This window comes from Cervus elaphus, chromosome 7, assembly GCF_910594005.1.
Source record: "Cervus elaphus chromosome 7, mCerEla1.1, whole genome shotgun sequence".
NCBI lineage: Eukaryota > Metazoa > Chordata > Mammalia > Artiodactyla > Cervidae > Cervus > Cervus elaphus.
The window spans coordinates 35,308,479-35,327,179 of record NC_057821.1 but is presented as its reverse complement, the minus strand read 5'-3'; the positions used below and the strand labels follow the sequence as shown (position 1 = coordinate 35,327,179).

Below are 18,701 nucleotides of genomic sequence, written 5' to 3'. Positions count from 1 at the left end.
AAGAGACCTCACTAATATATCAATAGAAAATCAGTTTCAAATGGGAGCATTAATGGATTATAATTTGGAGGTAATTTATTACTAGTGTTGAAACTGGAGTCCTTTTGATACTCTACTGCATTGGGTTAATAATTTATTATAAATATTAATAGCAATATAGGGATACATACTACTAAAGTTATAGCGAATAGAGAAAGACATAGACTATAGTAGGGAAGAAGAGAAAGTGTGGGAAGTCAGCAATGGTAGTAAAGTAAAGGGCAGTAATGCCTTGAGAGGAAGGAAGGTTCTCAAAGTTTCTTGAAACACCAAGAATGAGACAGATGTGAGCAGTTAGCCTAATATGTAAACCAGAAACTCTACCAGAAGAAATTTAAGTTCATAAAAATATTATGATGCTAAATCCCACAGTTTAGACAGAGAATAGGGTAGGGTAGGGCATATAGACATTCAAAATTCTCCATTGCTTAGTGCATCAGGCACTCAAGGACCACCCTCACTGAAGTCTTTCTCTATTGCTCAACCTACAGGTACCACCATGCAGAAAGAGATAGCTCTACTGCACAGGCAGTTGAACCCTACTTTTATGGCCTCATGGCTTTCCTTAAGAAGCATTCGATGCAGCAGATTTCCTCCATCCCATCCCATCCGGCTGACTCCCCACGGTCAACAGGAGTCCTCACCCTGGGATCATTCTGTAGTCCCCATGGCTCCAGCTCCCAGCTTCCATGGACACCAGTGGACTTACAACCCTGTCCGAGGTATGAAAGGCAGCAGTATGGCTTGTCTATGTGGTTCTCACTCCATTCAGACAGTCACAGGTTAGTTGGTTCACTCCCCAGCAGCTTCAAATGGCTCCTTATTCCAGTGGACGGCCATGGACGTGGGGATCTCTCCCTTGCGCTTCAGCTCCCTCACCCCCAGGTGCAAGTTGGTCCCACTTGCTCTCCTACTCCTTTCCTCTTCCTCCTTGTGCCTTCTTTCTTTTGTCCTACCAAGTTCTGTATGAATCCGGATATTCCTCCTCAGTAGTCAGGGAGTTCTTCCAGTATTCACCTGGTCTTCTGTGAGAACTGCTGTGTTTTTAGACGTCTTTGATGCATTGGTGGAGAGAGCTGTACCCCATTCCCACCTACCCCTCTGTCATCCTGTCCACCCCCATTTGTACATGTATTAGAAATGAGTTTCCCTTTCTATTAAGTAACATTGCCATCACCACACATGTTTAACTTTTGCTTTTTTTGAGGAGAACACAGGTAAGTTCCACTCTCTTCAGAAGAGTCAGTCGTTTAGTTGGGTCCGACTATTTGCGACCCCATGGAGGGCAGCAGCACAGGCTTCCCTGTCCATCCCTGACACCCGGAGCTTACTCAAACTCATGACCACTGAGTCGGTATACCACTCAATATTATCCACTCTCTCAGAGATTATTTTTTTTTGAGATTACTTACAATTGAGATTTTATTGTATTTTTCTTTGTGTGACTTAATTTACCAAGTGTTATGCCCTCCAGTTTCATCCATGTTGCCATAAATGGAAGGATTTCTTTCTTTTTCTCATGCCTAAATATTATTTACCTATATATGTCACATCACGTTATTTTAATCCATTCTCCTGTTGAAAGGTACTCAGGTTGTTCCTATTACAAGGCTACTGTGAATGATGCTGCAATGAACATGGGAATACAGATTGCTGTTTGAGAAAATGATTTCATTTCCTTTGACTATATATCCAGAAGGGGGATAATGGATCACATAACAGTTCTCTTTGAAATTTCTTGAGGAACCTCCACAGTATTTTTCCATGGGAGTTGCACCGGTATGCATCCCTACCAGCAGTGCATAAGCACTTCTTTTTCTCCACATCCTCTACAAGATTTGTCATTTCTTACATTTTTGGTACTAGCCATTCAAACAGGCATGAGGTGATATCTCTTGTGCTTTTGATCTGCATTTCATTTGATTATTAGCGATGCTGAGCATCTTGTCATATACCTCTTGATGATCTATATGTCTTGTTTGTGGGAAAATGTCTATTCTTTAAAGATGTAGCATACATTATGTTTACTATATTCAAATGTACAAAACTGTGTTTCCTAACTATATATCAACAACAAACTATCAGAAATTTGAATAAATTAAAAAGCCAATTTACTATTGCATCAATAAAAGATAAAACACTTAGAAATAAACTTAAGCAAGGTGTTGAAAGATTTTATACAAAACCTTTAAGACATTGATAAGAGAAATTTAAAAAGAGATAAAAATATGTAAAGTTAGGTTGTCTATTCAATGTGTTTCTTGAGGTAGGATTTGTATTACTATAACCTTCCCTCCTAGAACTGCTTTTGATGCATCCTACAGGTTTAGATCATCATGTTTTCATTGTTCTTTGTTTCTAGGAATGTTTTGATTTGCCTTATTTCTTTAGTAACCTATTTATTATTTAGAAATGTGTGGTTGAATCTCCATGTGTTTGTGTTCTTTAAAGTTTCTTTTTTCTATAATCTATATCTAGTCTCATAGTATTGAGGTCAGAGAAAATGCTTGATATAATTTCAATTTCCTTAAATTTACTGAGGTTTGATTTGTGACACATGATGAGGAAAATGTTCCATGTGCACTTGACAAGAAAGTGTATTCTGCATTTGGTGGAATGTGCTGAATATCAATTAGGTCTGTTTGCTCTAATATTTCCTTGTAAGATATGTTTCCTTATTAATTTTCTGTTTTGTTTATCTGCCCATTGGTACAGGTGCAGTGTTGACATGCCCTACTATTATTGTGTTACTGTCAATTTCCCCTTTTGTGTAGTTAGTGTTTACCTTATGTATTGAGGTGCTCCTATGTTGGCTTCATAAATATTTAAAATTGTTTTATCTTTTTCTTGGACTGACCCTTGATCATTAGGTAGTGTCTTCTTTATCTCTTATAATAGCTTTTATCTTAAGGTCTATTTTTTCTGATATGAGAATTGCCAGTCTGGCTTTCTTTGATTTCCATTTGCATGGAATATCTTTTTCCATCGTCTCACTTTCAGTCTCTATGTGTTTCTAGGACTGAAGTGGGTCTCTTCTAGACATCATATATATGGGTCTTATTTTTGTATCCATTCATCTAGTCTGTGTCTTTTGGTAAGAATGGGAGAAGATAATAGCAAATAAAACAACTGATAAAGAAGCAAATACACTAATGAGCATCAGAAAATTCAAAGCACACAAGGGTCTGAAAAATATATCGTAAAGAGACTTGGTAGTCCGATCAAAGAATAAGAGAATCAAATTAGACAACCAAAATACAAAGACTTGGGCACATGATAGAACCAGAGAATGCTCAGAAGAGAAAGCTTTGGGGCTAGTGGACCAGCGAACAGAAGCCTCCAGCATCAGGAATAAAACCCTGAACAGAACTCATGACTGTGGGCTTCTGGGAACGGCCTCAGTTTCAAAGTTTGGGCGCTATACCGCCTAAAGGCGAACGCAGACCAGGACTATAGCTTGCTGTGACACTGAATCACAGACAATAGTATTTGTTAGCTTACTTTTCTCATTCACCTATAAAGTTAATGAATCACTACCAATGATAATTGACACCTTTAGTTTCCAGTCAGATCCTCTTTAGTCATACAATGGATATCTGAACCTGTTATATGATCCCCAATAACAGTTTTAATAATTAAACTTATTGATCTTTTTATTGAAAGTTATTTGCTTTACAATACAGTACTGCTTTCGGCCAAACATCAACATGAATCAGCCATAGGGATACCTATGTCCCCTCACTCTTGAACCTATTTCCCCCTTCCTTCCCATCATACTCCTCAAAGTTGTTAGAGAAAAATATGGAAAGCTTCACAAATGTGTGTGTCATCCTTGGGCAGGGGGCCATGCTAATCTTGTCAGTATTATTCCAATTTTCTAACATATGTGCTACCAAAGCAAACATGCAAGTAAAACTTTAACAGAAAAAGAAAATCATATAGTTAGTCATCTACCAACAAATGATCAATTACACTAGGAATTAGGGTATTCTGCTATATTTACCACCTCTTATAAATTGAATTTTATAAGGTCCAAAGTTCCATGTAGGAATTAAACATATATTTATTCATAACACATGTATACATGCACAGAAATATATGCACAAAAATAGGTCTATGTTACACAAGTTATTATTCTCCTTGTCTGTGACAATAAGCTCTTTAGTTGATGAGAGAGATAGTCCCAAATTTCTTCAACTTATGTGTCTTCCTTTTAAGAATCACTTCTTTGATTTTCATCACTTAATTTTAAATAACCATTTTATTCTTAGATACCATGCCCCTTTAAACTAAGAGCAGAGAAAACCTAGTAAATGCTGATACCTTATCCTTCATTAAATTACCACTCTTCTGGTAAATTGTAGAAAGAATCATGTTGGTATCTCATTCAGAAGGATAAAATCCCTATTTTATCAGCTCTCATCTCCAAACTCAATTCTTGCTCAAATCAGTCTTAAATTCTGCTTACTTACAAAGGACAGACAGGAAAAGTAATATTAAAATGGGTGGAGAGGGAGATGGGAGGGGGGATCGGGATGGGGAATATGTGTAACTCTATGGCTGATTCATATCAATGTATGACAAAACCTACTGAAAATAAATAAATAAATAAATAACAGAAAACGAAAAAAAAAAAAAAGAAGAAAAAGAATGATTTGAACATGCAAAAGTTAATTAAATGCATTAATATAAAAATTATATATAAGTGCCATAATATATACAAAATGTGATATACTGACTAAGGAGTCTGCCTCATGAAAAAAAATAAAATAAAATAAAATCACGCTTACAAGAGTCTATGATTTTATGCTTCCGTTGGTCAAAGGTAGGGCCAGGAATAATTTCTGAAATATTACAACACATCATGGAAGCCTGAAGGTCTAGTTTTACTATCAAAGAGGGGATTCTGGGAGATGGTTCAAAACCTAAGCCCCATGGTTGTCAGGATGTGCTCCCGATCAGACAGATGGATTTTCTCCCTGAAACATCACAGTCAGGAAAGGCCAGGCTGTGTCCGCAGAGCCAGTGACGGGGTCCTGGGTGCTGAGCAGGTAATGTTCTTGGATGACCTTCTGGAGATTTACCTGCCATTGTCTCGAAGAAAAAAACATAATGAGAAGATTAAGGATGCATAAAAGTAGAGGAGCTGTCAAGTTCCCTAGAAGAAAGTCTAGCAGGAGAAACAAGCCCCCACACTGATAATTGTCAAAGACGTTAACAGTGAATGTTTTATAGACAGAGCAGAACAGATAAAACCAATGTTCTAGGGTCACTGCTGTTTTGCAGTCAAAGACAAAATATTTCTCGCTTTAAGCAGAGTCATCACAGCTCCTGATATGGTCCTGGTTACACAAACACAGACCGAGAGCCCACAGGCATGTGTGATGTGACATCAGGAAGTGAACAGATGACTGCATTGGTGCCCAGTCACCTCCACCTGCTAATAATGGGACCTGGGGAAAATTACTTGCCCTCTCCAGGTCATCGCATCTTCATTAACATAACTTGATGAACATAGTGAAGATGAAGGATATTTCATAGGGTTACTGTGAAACACAAATTTTAAGATGTTTTAAAGCTTTTGGGAAAGTATCAAAGACATGCATGGGGTTACGAAGGTGAGTTAGCAGATCCAAGGTACAGTATCCTTTTTCTCTTAGTATTCTCTCTGTACTCAATAGTAGCGATCAGTCAGTCATGTGTTTACTCTTACCCCAGCGTGATATGGTAAACCACACAGATCAACTGTACACTTCTTGTCATTTCAGTGTCTAAAATTCAAGCACTAGTCAATGTAGAGTGAAAAAATAACACACTCCTAGAGGGCCTCACTGCTGAGAGTCTGCAGAGTCCCAACAATAAAGTGTCTTAAAATAATGGCCTAAAGACTCCTGCTCAGAATTAAGTTCCAAATGTTTGCAGAGCACAGAAGTACTTCAGGGAGCAATACAAAAATGCAGGGAGTAACCTACTTCTCCAACTATCTATCTGTGCAAATATCACCATCCATCTAAATTCACACAGAAGGCGCTCCTTCTTCCCCACCCCAGCTACTACAGCATCAACTCCTGCTCAGAGCAACAGGGAAAGAGAAGGCTTCCCTCCACAGGATGGATTTGATAACCTCAGGTGATTAGATCATCTCAGAATGGCTCATGTTTTTATTTTAGCAGCGTTCTGCCTGCTCCTGCTGCTGGTCGTGTCAAATGTGCTCCTGTGCCAAGGTGAATTTTGCTGGCTCTGCGGTCGATACCTGTTTGGCGTCCGCCTGAAGTCACTTAGAAAAACGTTTAGCCGTGCCTCCATCCTGTCCCACGACATGCATAACCTTTCTACAATAATGTTCAATGAGGTTGTAAGTACTGTGGTGGTGGTGGTTTAGTTGCTCAGTCGTGACGACACTTGCACCCCATGGACTGTAGCCTGCTAGGCTCCCAGAAGTTACCTTCGCGTAAGTGACTGGGCCAAACTATCCTTTCAACAAAAGGGCTGCTTCAGCCAAACTTCAAATAACACACTCTCCAGGTTAAAGACGCCGTCAGCTCATAAGATGTGGAAATCGAAGATAGGATCCGTATTGTGAAATCTCAAAGATTCCTATGAAGTGCACTAACTTTTTCAATTTCCTTTCATTCATTTTCTTTTTTTAAATTTCCAGAATACATGATTATGTATTTGTCAGCTAGGAATGCCATAAAAGAATACAATAGACTCAGTGGAAAAAACAACAGAAGTTTATTTCCTCACAGTTCTGGGGGCTAGAAGTCCCAGATCATGGCACCAGTAAGGTGAGGCTATGGTGAGAACTCTTTCTTCCCAGGATGGCTTCTCCGTGCATCCTCACACAGGATGGGGGTTCGGGTAGAGAGACAGAGGAAAGGACACACAGACAGAGACAGAATAGAAAGTTCTCTGGTGTTTTGCTTCATGGAGACACCTAACCTATTGGATGAGTTTTCCACCCTGAGAGCTCATTTAACCTTAATGGGCTTTGCTGGTGGCTCAGTTGGTAAAGAACCTGCCTTCAATGGGAGAGACCTGGGTTCTATCCCTGGGTCTGTAAGATTCCCTGGAGAAGGGAATGGCAAGCCACTCCCTGTTCTTGCCTGAGAAATCCCATGGACAGAGGAGTCTGGCGGGCTATAGACCATGGCGTGCCAAAAAGTCGGAACCCTTTTCAAAACACAGTACTTTGGCGATACGGGAAACAACACATGAATTTGAAGAACACACATTCAGTCCATAATACTACCTGACTAAAGCACTTTTAGGTGGGGCTAGTGAAAAGGAAGCATGTTGAATTTCTGGCCCTTCAGGGTGTCTCTGGGCTTTCTTCTCCAGGCTCAGAGTAAATAGCCAATAAATGAGAACTGCTCTGCAGTGAACTGGGTGGATGGAACATGTTAAACAAACCTGAATCCTGGTCACAAAAATGAATACTGGTAGTGTTCTTAATGCTACAAGTTATTGTTTTAAGATTTGCAGTGAATAGGTTTTGAGCTACTATAGAAGCAGAATTTACAATTGGAAACAATTATTCTTTTTCTGATGAAGGTATTTGAAATTTGTATGTTAATTCTTTTAGGTCAATAAAGGAGCACATAGTAGAGCAGACAGCTAATAAAAGGCGGTGCTAAAGATTTCTGTTAAATTCAGGTAGTTCTTTGTACTCACTAGTTTTGGTTTCATCCTCCATTTTTGACACTCCATTTTTGTCCAACTCTTCCAAGTAATCTCTTCAAATGTTCATAAGTTCTGCTAAAGATTTGTTTTTCTCTATCAAAGTGTTAGTTAGATTTATCTCCTCTTATTTTTCTCAGTCCATTGCTTAGTATTTCCTATAACGTTATGTCATGTTTTTCTGATGTACCATTTTGTCACCATAAACAGCATTGTATTCTGCACCTGGGATGAACACTAAGCTTTTTAGTGAGCGGGTTCACTAACGGGCTCTAACCCATAGTAAACAAGAGATTAAATGGTTATATATAGGTGCATGTATGCATTCTAAGTCACATCCATTGTTCCAACTCTTTGCAACCCTGCTGACTGTAGCCCAAGAGGCTCCTCTGTCCATAGGATTCGCCAGGCGAGAGTACAGGAGTGTGGTGCTGTACCCTCTCGCAAGGGATGCTCCTCACCTAGGGATCAAACCTGAGGCTTCTTATATCTCCTGCATTGGCAGGAATGTTCTTTACCACTACCGTCACCTGGGAAGCACCAAGTATTGATACAAAAGAACTAAGTAAAAAAAAAAAAAAAAAAGAACTAAGTATTGGTTCAAAAGAACAAAAGTATTTGGTTCAAATACCAAAAAAAAAAAAAAAAAAGATAGTCATAAAAAAGAGAAGGGAAATGTTTGAACTTAGAAATGTTAGATGTTAAATCATTTTTATAGAGACAATATATAGAAAAAATAGGAAAAGAATGACTTTCAAATTTTGTGATGCCCCCCCATTAAAAAATTACACATCTATCAAACGTTAATGTTCTGGTAATTGGTTCATCTATTGAGTGCCCAACAACCACAACTAATTTCCTGATCACTTTCAGATTGAAAGGTATTCCCAGAGTAAACCGGAGTATATGAATGCCACCAATGACTGCCACACCAATCCCCTCCATGCTCCTGAAGAAATAGAAAGAGCCCAACTGATGAACGTGAGTCTTTCACCTGGGTTTTTCACCAGATCGAATGAGACAGTATTTAGCTTACCAGGCTTTGGATTATTAGAGGTAATAGTAACTTTATATGCAGAAAATTTTGGAGGAATTGTAAGCATCAGAAGAGAAATTATTTTATGCAGTTGATGAAGCATGAGTGAAATCAAGGGATGACTATTGATCTGTAGTAGCAAAACAAATAACAGATCTATAAATTGTCAGTGCAGACAAGTTTAGTTCAAGCAATGCATTAGACACAGAATTGCAGCTATTATTCTGTACAAAAACAGGAAATGAATGGGAACTTCCATGTGTAAAATATAAGATTGCAAAATTCATGAATATGTAGGAAACACACCCAAGTTTTGAGTACTCATTGTTACTAGTGACTCGTACGTGGGAGTCCTATACTGCACCACTTGAGCCAGCGCGTCTGCCTTTCAAGGTTCTTCTGATTCTGCTTCTACTTCTCTGACACCTCCTCATTCATCATTCTCAACGACTCCTCTGTCACCTTTTAATTTGTAAGTTTCCCCCACAAAGGCCTATATAACATTGCTTTGCTTCTCATGGCCGTAACAATTGGCTCTGTTCTGAGGACAACACAGTTTACACATCAAGCCTCAATGATTAATGGCAGGCTCCAAATTTTCACCGTTATAATCTCTCCTTTCTGATTTCCTGCTTTATCCTTCATCCTAACATTATATAAAATATTTTCACATGCATCCCCCCTTAAAATTCTATTTTTTTCTCTCTACAACTTTCTTAATGATACCAGAATTTTTTTCCTCTGTTAAGTTCATTAATAATGAGAATGATCAAGTAAAGGAAAAGGTCAAAAAGGAGGAGGAGGAGGGATTTTTCAATAAGCTTGAATTTAAAGTTTATTGAGAGTTACTACATGGCCATACATTTTACTAAGCACTTTATGTGTATTGCTATATTTAATCCTACTCAGTTCTCTGTTCTTTACCATGAAAACAGTTCATGGCTGTAAAGAAATCAAGCATATTAACTAGAGATCTTCAGCCCCCAGGATTTTCATGCTCAATTCTGCTAGTAGTAGTGAACTAGGGGTGAAAACCCTCCATTGTGAATCCCACTGATGCTGTTACTAAAGACAACGCTGTGCCGTTTTCTGCCCGGACACATGTCAACAAGACAGACTCTTCTGATACCAGCATGGGGGGCTGCTATTAGGATCAACTGAGGAAAGAAAACTTGTTTAGGAATGTCATGTCTTCTTCATTGTCTCTTGGTTGTAATATCATAAAACAAATTACCAATCAAAAGTCAATACGAATGACTCATCTGATTCATTAATACGAAAGAGTCACTGTGTGACAATGATGTGGGTACAGGTAGAATGCCTCTTTCCTGGGTCAAGTACTGCAGGTACATACTGACTTGTCAAAAAATACTTAGATTTCTCTCACGCAAATAGACAAACATAAAAGAACTCACTAAGTGGGTGGTAGAATTTCAGAGGAAATAAGAAAATTCGTTATTAATTAGAACTCATCAGAAGAATTAATTCCTAAAATAACCCAGATTTTTAATAATTCAGTGAAGTGTGAACTAACAGCTTACCTTTTATAATTTTGTAACTTTTACCACCTTCAAAAATCTCTGCATACACATAGGAATAACCAAAGTCTTTTAGGTCAGCAGCTCTGAACAAAGATCACCTGTTACCAAAATCACTGTATTATGATTATTTTAATGAGACTGTTTATAATGTTTGCTTAGAATGAAGACCTTACTAAGTGGATACTCATGATACAGTACCTCTGGAATGCTCCTCTGTTTGATCTAGCCTATGACCCGCGGATTGAGGAAAACCTCACAGTTACTGTCATATCAAGTGCCTTAGAGTGTCGTAGAAAATCATTCAAACTTCAATCAATCTTAGCGAGACAATTCAGCCAGGTGAGCATCCTGCCTAGGGCTTTCTTGCATTGTTCATGAATGAAAGAGTTGATGTCTGTAATGCACAATGTGTTTTGAAATATCCCATTTTATAAGAAAAAGATTCATGACTTCTATATACTAGATTCCTACTACATAAAGCAAGAGCCTAGTTTTTCATTTGATAGATTCTACTGTAAAAGAATCAGAATTTCAGTGCATTTTTTGACATGTGCAGCCTTCCTTACATTGCACACAATTCCACCAAAAGCTTGCCTCTTCCCGGGCAAGGTGGTTGAAATGTTTTTAAGAGTAGGAGAACTAGATAACAGAATTTCCAAGGTCAGCATTTTCCTCAATGTATCCCAGGATATCTGCTATTGAAGTTCCACTTGTCTTCTTTCTCTTTTCTGCTCAAATCAAAGGATGAGAGTGGGAAGGAAGAAAAGAGAAAGTTAAATCTAAACTTGAGTTATGTTTCTACATTATAGATTCCTAATAGTTTTCTCATAGGCTGGCGGAAAATCCATATCGAGAGAGTTTTACATTTGTATGTGATTCCCAAATATTAATAATATAATTACAAGGGACAAAGATAAGGAAATACTAATAAAACTCACGAGAAGTCATTTATCTTTTGGGTATTCAGATTATTCTTCCACTCAGACGGAAGTTGGAGGAGGAACGCTTGTACTGGTCAGCAATTCCATTCCTGCTGTCCGACGATGAAGATGTACGTCATTCTGCATTTTATAACCTGTTCAAGTGCCTGAACAGGGATTCACGTAAAGTTGACATGTACACCAAGATCCTGGCATGCCGAATCAGTGACGAGTGCTAAATCCACATCCATCCCATCCAGCTCTGAAATGGTGCTAAGGATCTATCCCATAGCAGGCTTCTTTGAAATATACAGCTTTTTCATGCATGCTCTGTCGCCTCCTAAAAAAGTAAACACAGACTCTGTAGAGATGTCAAAATCTAAGAGGGTAATTTGTTAACATTTCTTATTTTCATTTAATTGAAAATCAAAAGAAAATCCACCCCTACAATTGAGAGAATGAAGCTCCTATTAAAATTAATCACAAATAGCAGAAGCTGGCATTACAAATAAGACCAGTAAGAGATTATGTAAGAATCACAGAAAATTATTCTGGGTCAAGTTATGAGAATCAAAGTATTAGACAATTATTCATGGTTCTGGCCATGCTACCAAGAAGACTGAATCCTCAGGATTCTTTATGAAAGTCAGCCGCGAACTGTCAGCCCACTGTCACAGTGTTACACCAGACAGGATCAGTGCTTTGCACCTTTGTACAAATAGCATGAGGTTTACTGAACTGGCTGAAGATTGTTAGTATGTTGTCTTAGCCCTCCTGGGTTGCTATAACAAAATATCACAGTCTTATAACAATGGAAATGGATTTCCACAATGTGTTCATGCAGGGTCCTTTCTGGTCACACACTTCTTATTGTATCCTCAAATGGGGGGAAGGGCTCGGGAGGTCTATGTGTCTCTTATATAAAAGCACTCATCTCATTGAGGAGGCTCCATCCTTATGACTCCAGAACCTCACAAAGGCACCACCTTTGGATACTATAACCATGGGAATCAGGATTTCATCATATGACATTTCTGGGGGACACCAAGGTTGAGACCATAGCAGATACAAATATGAACTGTCTCCATCCTCCTCCAGTAGCTGTCTTCACCCACACTCCACTGCATCCTCATTTTCTGCATCACCTTGCAACCATTCCATACATTCTATCACTCTGGGTTTCACAAGGCCACGTCAGTCAGCTGTCAACTCCAACTCATATTCAGCCTATTCAATGTTTCCCTCTCCCTTGCTGAGGCCCCGGGGACTCACCAGGACGCATCAATGTGTCCATTTCTGCAAGGTTCCTTCTCTCTCACTCTCTGGATCTTCAATCCCTTGGATCATGTTGGAACAGGGTAGATGGTAACAGATGGGAAAGTTCTGACATCACTGACTTACATGGTGCTGTTGTAGCCTTCTCTTGGTCCAGATGGACTGATCTGAAACTCCCTCTGACTGACAAGTGTTTCTCTTGTGGGGGATCCTTGTGGTTTTCCAGGACATTCATAAGCTGGGGATCCCCAACATCATAGTTTCCTTTTTAATCAAGGGAATTGTTCTGGTCCCCGCAGCTCACCACATGCAGTAATCACCAAAGCCTCTCTGTTTTCCTCAACCTGCAAGCACCATCTGGAGAACATTAAGTAGCCCACAGTCATATGCCTACTAGCTGACCCATAGAAAACCCATGTATCATAAACACTCTGTACGATTGAATGGCAGAAATACTGGTGTGTATCTGTCCCCTGCCTGGGGCCTCTAGACAAATATACAACTGCTCACATAGACACCGAGTAGATCAGAAAGCTGGATTCAAAATACACTTATCTGAGAAGTGAGATACCATTCTCTCTTCCTTTTAGAGCAACTATCCTTGTCAGTAATTATTTGGCCTTACACATATGCCCTAGAAGGTCCCTGAATTATAAAATCCTCTCAATAGACTGAGTCTCTACTGAGACTGGAGCAGTGTGACTGGATTAGGGTTGCTCAGCTTGTTCAACAGCCTCCAGACAACCTGGGATGAGGGCCAATCTCTTGACTGGCTCTCCTAAGAAGTCAGTGATGCTGCTGTGCTGATTATGCAGCGTCTTTAGGGATTTTCTGGGAATTCCTAGTAAACAGAAAATGGGAAATCAAAAGGTAGATGGGAAAGGAGGATGAATAAGAGAGAAGGAAGAGAAAGAGAGAAGGAAGGAAGAGCAGCAAAAGGAAAGTGAGTCAAGGACTTGGGCAGTGAAGGATGAAAAGATGTTAGAACACTGTATTATTAAGGACCCAAATACATATATATATACATATATATATATATTTCAATATTTTAAGAGCAAATATCTCATATTCCCTTTTATGTCCATTTTCTCTTCTCTCCTCTTTTTCTTAAATTGTCTTTTATACTAGGAATATTCTTTTGTTGTTACTAAAGACCATAGTTCTTGAGATGAACAGAGCCTGGCAACTCTTCAGTACAGAATCCAGCCAAATTATCTTCTTTTAGGCAAAGACACCTTTCACCCACTTACAGGAACAATGTCCAGCAAAACCAACCTCTTCCCTCATAGTCAGAATTATTCTTACCTGAGTCTTGCCCCTGTCTCTACCTGGGATGACCCAACCTTTCAGAACATGACAGAATACTCTGCCCCAAAGCAATCAATCAAGCCCTCCTTTGAGAGAATCATATATGCCAATTTGGAGAGTGTGTCTTTATTCTATAAGACAACAGGAAACCAAGAACATTTAGTACAAGAGAGCAGAATGTCCAGAATTAGAAAAGAGAAACTTTAATGACAATTGAGGAGTTGTGGCTGTTGGGACTCTTTTTAGAGAATAAGAAAGAGATCAGAAAGAGCTGTGAATATTATGACACTAAAAATCAAAGAGGGTTCTGCCAAGTGAAAAGACGCAAAAGATGTGAGAGATACAGGAAATGAAATAGACCTTGACCACATGCAAGGAATGAGGCAGACATAAGAGTCAGAAAAGGCATCCAACGATATGGGACTAGTTGAGTCAACCGATGAAACATCAGAGAGAAGGTAGTATATAAATTTAGGTTTTATCCAAAAGCATCTGAGCTCTATTTTCCTGTATTTCATCAACTTAGTACCAGAAATCACCAACAAATGTTAAGGTTCTTCAGCAAATGATAGAAATAAGGACTCTACGGAGCCTAGACCATCTGAAATACCAGAAGCAAAGCACGACTACCCAGTGATAACAAGCAGTAAGTCTCTAGTCAATTTCAACACTTAAATAAGACATACATTGTAAAGCATAGAGGATGGATGGAAATAAAATGGAAACAACCCATACCTTTACAGAGCCAGCCTAAACAAAACCTGAAACCTAACCAAAATAGAGGTAATGGTCTCCTTAATCATGTGTCCACTTTCTCCAAGAGTTCCTCATTCCTTTTGACTGAATCCTCCCTTGTTTACTAACCCTTCATTGCCTTACTCTTAGCAGACAGTCAGCTAATCACTAATCAAATATATAATTAAACAGTGTTCACTCCTGAAATGTATTTGTATGGATGGACTCTTCAAACTGAAAAGGTTTCTAATCCCCTGAAAGTAAAACTCTAATACTGGCAGGACTCCTTCCCAGCCTCTTTTCAAAATGCCCAGTGGGCAGCAACTGTGAGTGTATCTACTTAGATGTCTTCTGTTGTAATCAAAACCTGTTTGGATAGTGAAGGCACGAGATGGATGAAGCACTGAAAGATGTCAAGAAAGAATTGCATGGACAAGTGGAAAAGATAGCAGAAGCCTTTAACACCGATCTATGCCTGTACACCATACCGTGTAATGGGAGCCAAGTGGGCCTAATCAGGGATGGATTTTTCAAGAAAGTTCTATATGAGTTGGCACTGAGAGTTTGATTCAACTCAACTATTTCAACATGATTCTTTGATTCTAAGACTCAAACTGCACTAAGTCAAAACTGGAATATACTTATTGCCTAATGAACACTGCTAAGAGATCTTAGATGTTCTCATCACAAGAAGAAAATTGTAACTATTTCTAGTGACAGATGTTCACCAGACTTCTTGTGGTGATCATTTTGCAATATATATCCAATAATTATGTTGTACACCTGAAACCAAAATAACATTATATGTCAATATTTTTTATCTATAATGATATCTGAAACTAAAATAGCATTATTAGGCAATGTGACCTATGTATAATGATCATATAATCATTATGTTATGTACATAACACATATCCATACCTTCAATTAAGTTCAGTCACTCAGTCATATCCAACTCTTTGAGACCCCATAAACTGTAGCAAATCAGGCTCCCCTGTCCTCCACCATCTCCTGCAGTTTGCTCAAACTCATTTATATCGAGTCGGTGATGCCATCCAACCGTCTCATCCTCTGCCATCTTCTTCTCCTCCTGCCATTCATCTTTCGCAGCATCAGGGTCTTTTCCAATGAGTTAGTTCTTTGCATCAGGTGGAAAAATTATTGGAGCCTCAGTTTCGGTATCAGTCCTTTCAGAGAATATTCAGGGTTTATTTCATTTAGTATTGACCGGTTCCATCTCCTTGCAGTCCATGGACACTCAAGATTCTTCTCCAACACCACAGTTCAAAAGCATCATTTCCTCAGTGCTCAGTTTCCTTGTGTTCCAGCTCTCACATCCATCCTGACTAATGGAGAAACCATAGCTTTGACTAGATGGAATTGTATTTATATATATAAACATATATGTACACACACCTATGTAAGGAAAAGTTTTGAAAAGGAATATAATTCTATTTTGGATAAAGAAATCAAATAAAAAAAAAGAAATCAAATCAACTAGTATATATTTTTTTCAAATGTGCATTTTAGCTATCATGTTGGGTCTAAAACCTTATCTTCATATGTAGTTTATGTTTATGCTGATAAAAGAAACAGAAATGTGTCTTAAGCTTGTAACATTAACTGCGGACCAGCTTATTTACAATAGCTAATCGAAATCACAAAGTTTTGAAACCAATAGGCCTGTCCAGTACTATGCTATTGGTCATTTAACCAGCTGATCATTGACTTAATTCCTCCTTGACTCAGAAACTCATATAGGCGCTTTGTTTACATCAATAAACAAAGCATGCAGACGCTTACCCTCATGGAACAGATATTCCAGCTGGGGGAAGACAGATAATCTGCCATAAACATGAATCCAAGTACATTATATGGTATGTTTACAGGTGATCTGTACTGTGGGAAAAGAAATAGTAAAGTAGAGGATGGGGTTTAGGGAATGAATGTGAAGAAAGGGAGGTGATTTAAAGAAAAACAACTTAGACCACACTGAGGGGAGCAAACACCCTTTCTTGCATTCAAGATTTCACTTTTCTCTTGTCCAGTCAGGTCTCTTGGTCTTCTACCCAACTTCAAAATGTTTCCTTCTCTGAGGCTCTATGCAATCTCATGCAGATATGGGTGTTCTGAATATTCTGCCTCTCTTCAGTTGAACTGGTTTCATAAAAACATTTCTGGTAAACTGTCCCAAATTAAGTAACATTTTATGCAGCAAATTTTGATAATTTCTCTTTCCTGAAGAAGTAATCTCCAAATTATTTTTGATTTTACAACACACTTTCAGTGACCTAATTATATTATGTAAAAATATTATATATGTATTTCTATTCTATTATGCCATTTAAAAAATATACACAAAATATCACCTATGTATGCTAACATTTTCTTCCCTAGTGGATAAGGACACTCATTTTTTTGGCCACTGGACTAATTGATTCTGAATGTACACACATAATTATATCAGTTGTTTAACTATAATAATAAAGAAATTTCTTTTATATATAGCTTCAAACAAAGTTCTCAGAATACCACAAGTGGCCAAGAATAAAATTATATGTGAATAACTCTCTTCATATGCAATATGAGTAATATAAGTAATCATCTTTAGTTCTTTTGTTATTCTGTCAACTTATTTACTGTCTAGTAATCCAAACTCTACAATAGATTTCTGTTTTTCAGGGTTTAAATCTCAAATCATAATAAAAGCAAAGCAATGGCCTTAAAAAAATGGCTTAGTGAAAAAGTTGGCTTAAAGCTCAACATTCAGAAAACTAAAATCATGGCATCCGGTCCTATTAGCTCATGGCAAATAGAAGGGGAAACAGTGGAAACAGTGCTGACTTTATTTTTCTGGTCTCCAAAATCACTGCAGATGCTGACTGAAGCCAAAAATTAAAAAACTCTTATTCCTTGGAAGGAAACTTATGACCAACCTAGACAGCAAATTAAAAAGCAGAGACATTAATTTGTGAAAAAATGTCCATTTAGTCAAGGCTACGGTTTTTCCACTGGTTATGTATGGAATGTGAGAGTTGGACTATAAAGAAAACTGAGCACCGAAGATTGATGCTTTTGAACTCTGTTGTTCAAGCAGATTCTTGAGAGTCCCTTGGACTGCAAGGAGATGCAACCAAACATCCTAAAAGAAATCAGTCCTGGGTATACATTGGAAGGACTGATGTTGAAGCTGAAACTCCAATATTTTGGCCATGTGATGCGAAGAGTTGACTCATTTGAAAAGACCCTGATGCTGGGAAGGATTGAGGACAGGAGGAGTAGGGGACCATAGACGATGAGATGGTTCGATGGCATCACCAACTCAATGGAGATGGATTTGTGGGGCCTCCAAGGTTTGGTGATGGACAGGGAGGCCTGGCATGCTGCAGTTCAGGGGGTTGCAAAGAGTCGGACACAACTGAGCAAGTGAACCAAGCTGAACTGAAATGGCTAAAAGAATAAATAAAATGTTGTATGGACTTCATTATATATAATGGAAGGAACACCAGGTGGTGGTTTAGTTGCTAAGTTGTGTCTGATTCACTGTGACCCCGTGGACTGTAGCCCACCGGGTTCCTCTGTGTATGGAATTCTCCAGGCAAGAATACAGATTCCCATGTCATCCTCCAGGGGATCTTCCCAACCCAGGGATTGAGCCCAGGTCTTCACAAGGCAAGTGGATTTCTTACTGTCTGAGCCACCAGGAAAGCCTGAATAATTTAATAATGGCATGGATATTTGGAAATTAAAAGGATAAAAACATATTGAATATTATATAAAGTAGACTTTAGAGCAAAGAAAATATCTAAGGACAAAGGAATACAAGGACATTACATAAGGAAAAAAGAATCAATCCAGCAGGAACACATAGTAGTCCTAAATATGTATACATGAAACAACATAATCTCAAAATACTTGAAGCAAAATTAGATGCATTATATGAATACTCCTATACACTTTACTGAGATTGAAACTGTGACATGAAACTCTTGAAAAACAAATCATCAGTCCAAGATAGTTTGACCAGAGAATTCTAACAAATATTTAAAAAATTAAGATCAATTTGACATAATCTATTCAAGAAAAAGAAAGAGTAAGAAACCATTCCCAACTAATTAGATGGGGCCAGTATTGCTCTATATCAAACTCACACAAAGGAAGTACAAA

At 38.4% G+C, this 18,701-nt stretch overlaps 1 protein-coding gene and 1 non-coding gene across 2 annotated transcripts; one reads left to right on the top strand and one right to left on the bottom strand.

Annotated features, from left to right (window-relative positions):
- Positions 1-706: 706 nt before the first annotated feature.
- On the top strand, positions 707-11,455 carry LOC122697831 (chorionic somatomammotropin hormone 2-like). The gene is made up of 5 exons (XM_043908828.1): positions 707-761; positions 6,213-6,394; positions 8,593-8,700; positions 10,456-10,635; positions 11,264-11,455. The coding sequence occupies exons 1-5, from the start codon at positions 707-709 to the stop codon at positions 11,453-11,455; spliced, it is 717 nt and encodes a 238-aa protein (XP_043764763.1).
- Positions 3,835-3,940, bottom strand: LOC122697882. The gene has a single exon (XR_006342214.1). It is a non-coding gene; the product is annotated as a U6 spliceosomal RNA (small nuclear RNA).
- Positions 11,456-18,701: the final 7,246 nt, after the last annotated feature.

Excerpts from the sequence above, each read along its gene's own strand:
- LOC122697831 (XM_043908828.1), top strand. The coding sequence starts at position 707 with ATGGCTCCAGCTCCCAGCTTCCATGGACACCAGTGGACTTACAACCCT. Across the intron at positions 762-6,212 it reads GACTTACAACCCTGTCCGAG|CGTTCTGCCTGCTCCTGCTG; the intron begins GTATGAAAGGCA and ends TTATTTTAGCAG. Across the intron at positions 6,395-8,592 it reads CAATAATGTTCAATGAGGTT|ATTGAAAGGTATTCCCAGAG; the intron begins GTAAGTACTGTG and ends GATCACTTTCAG.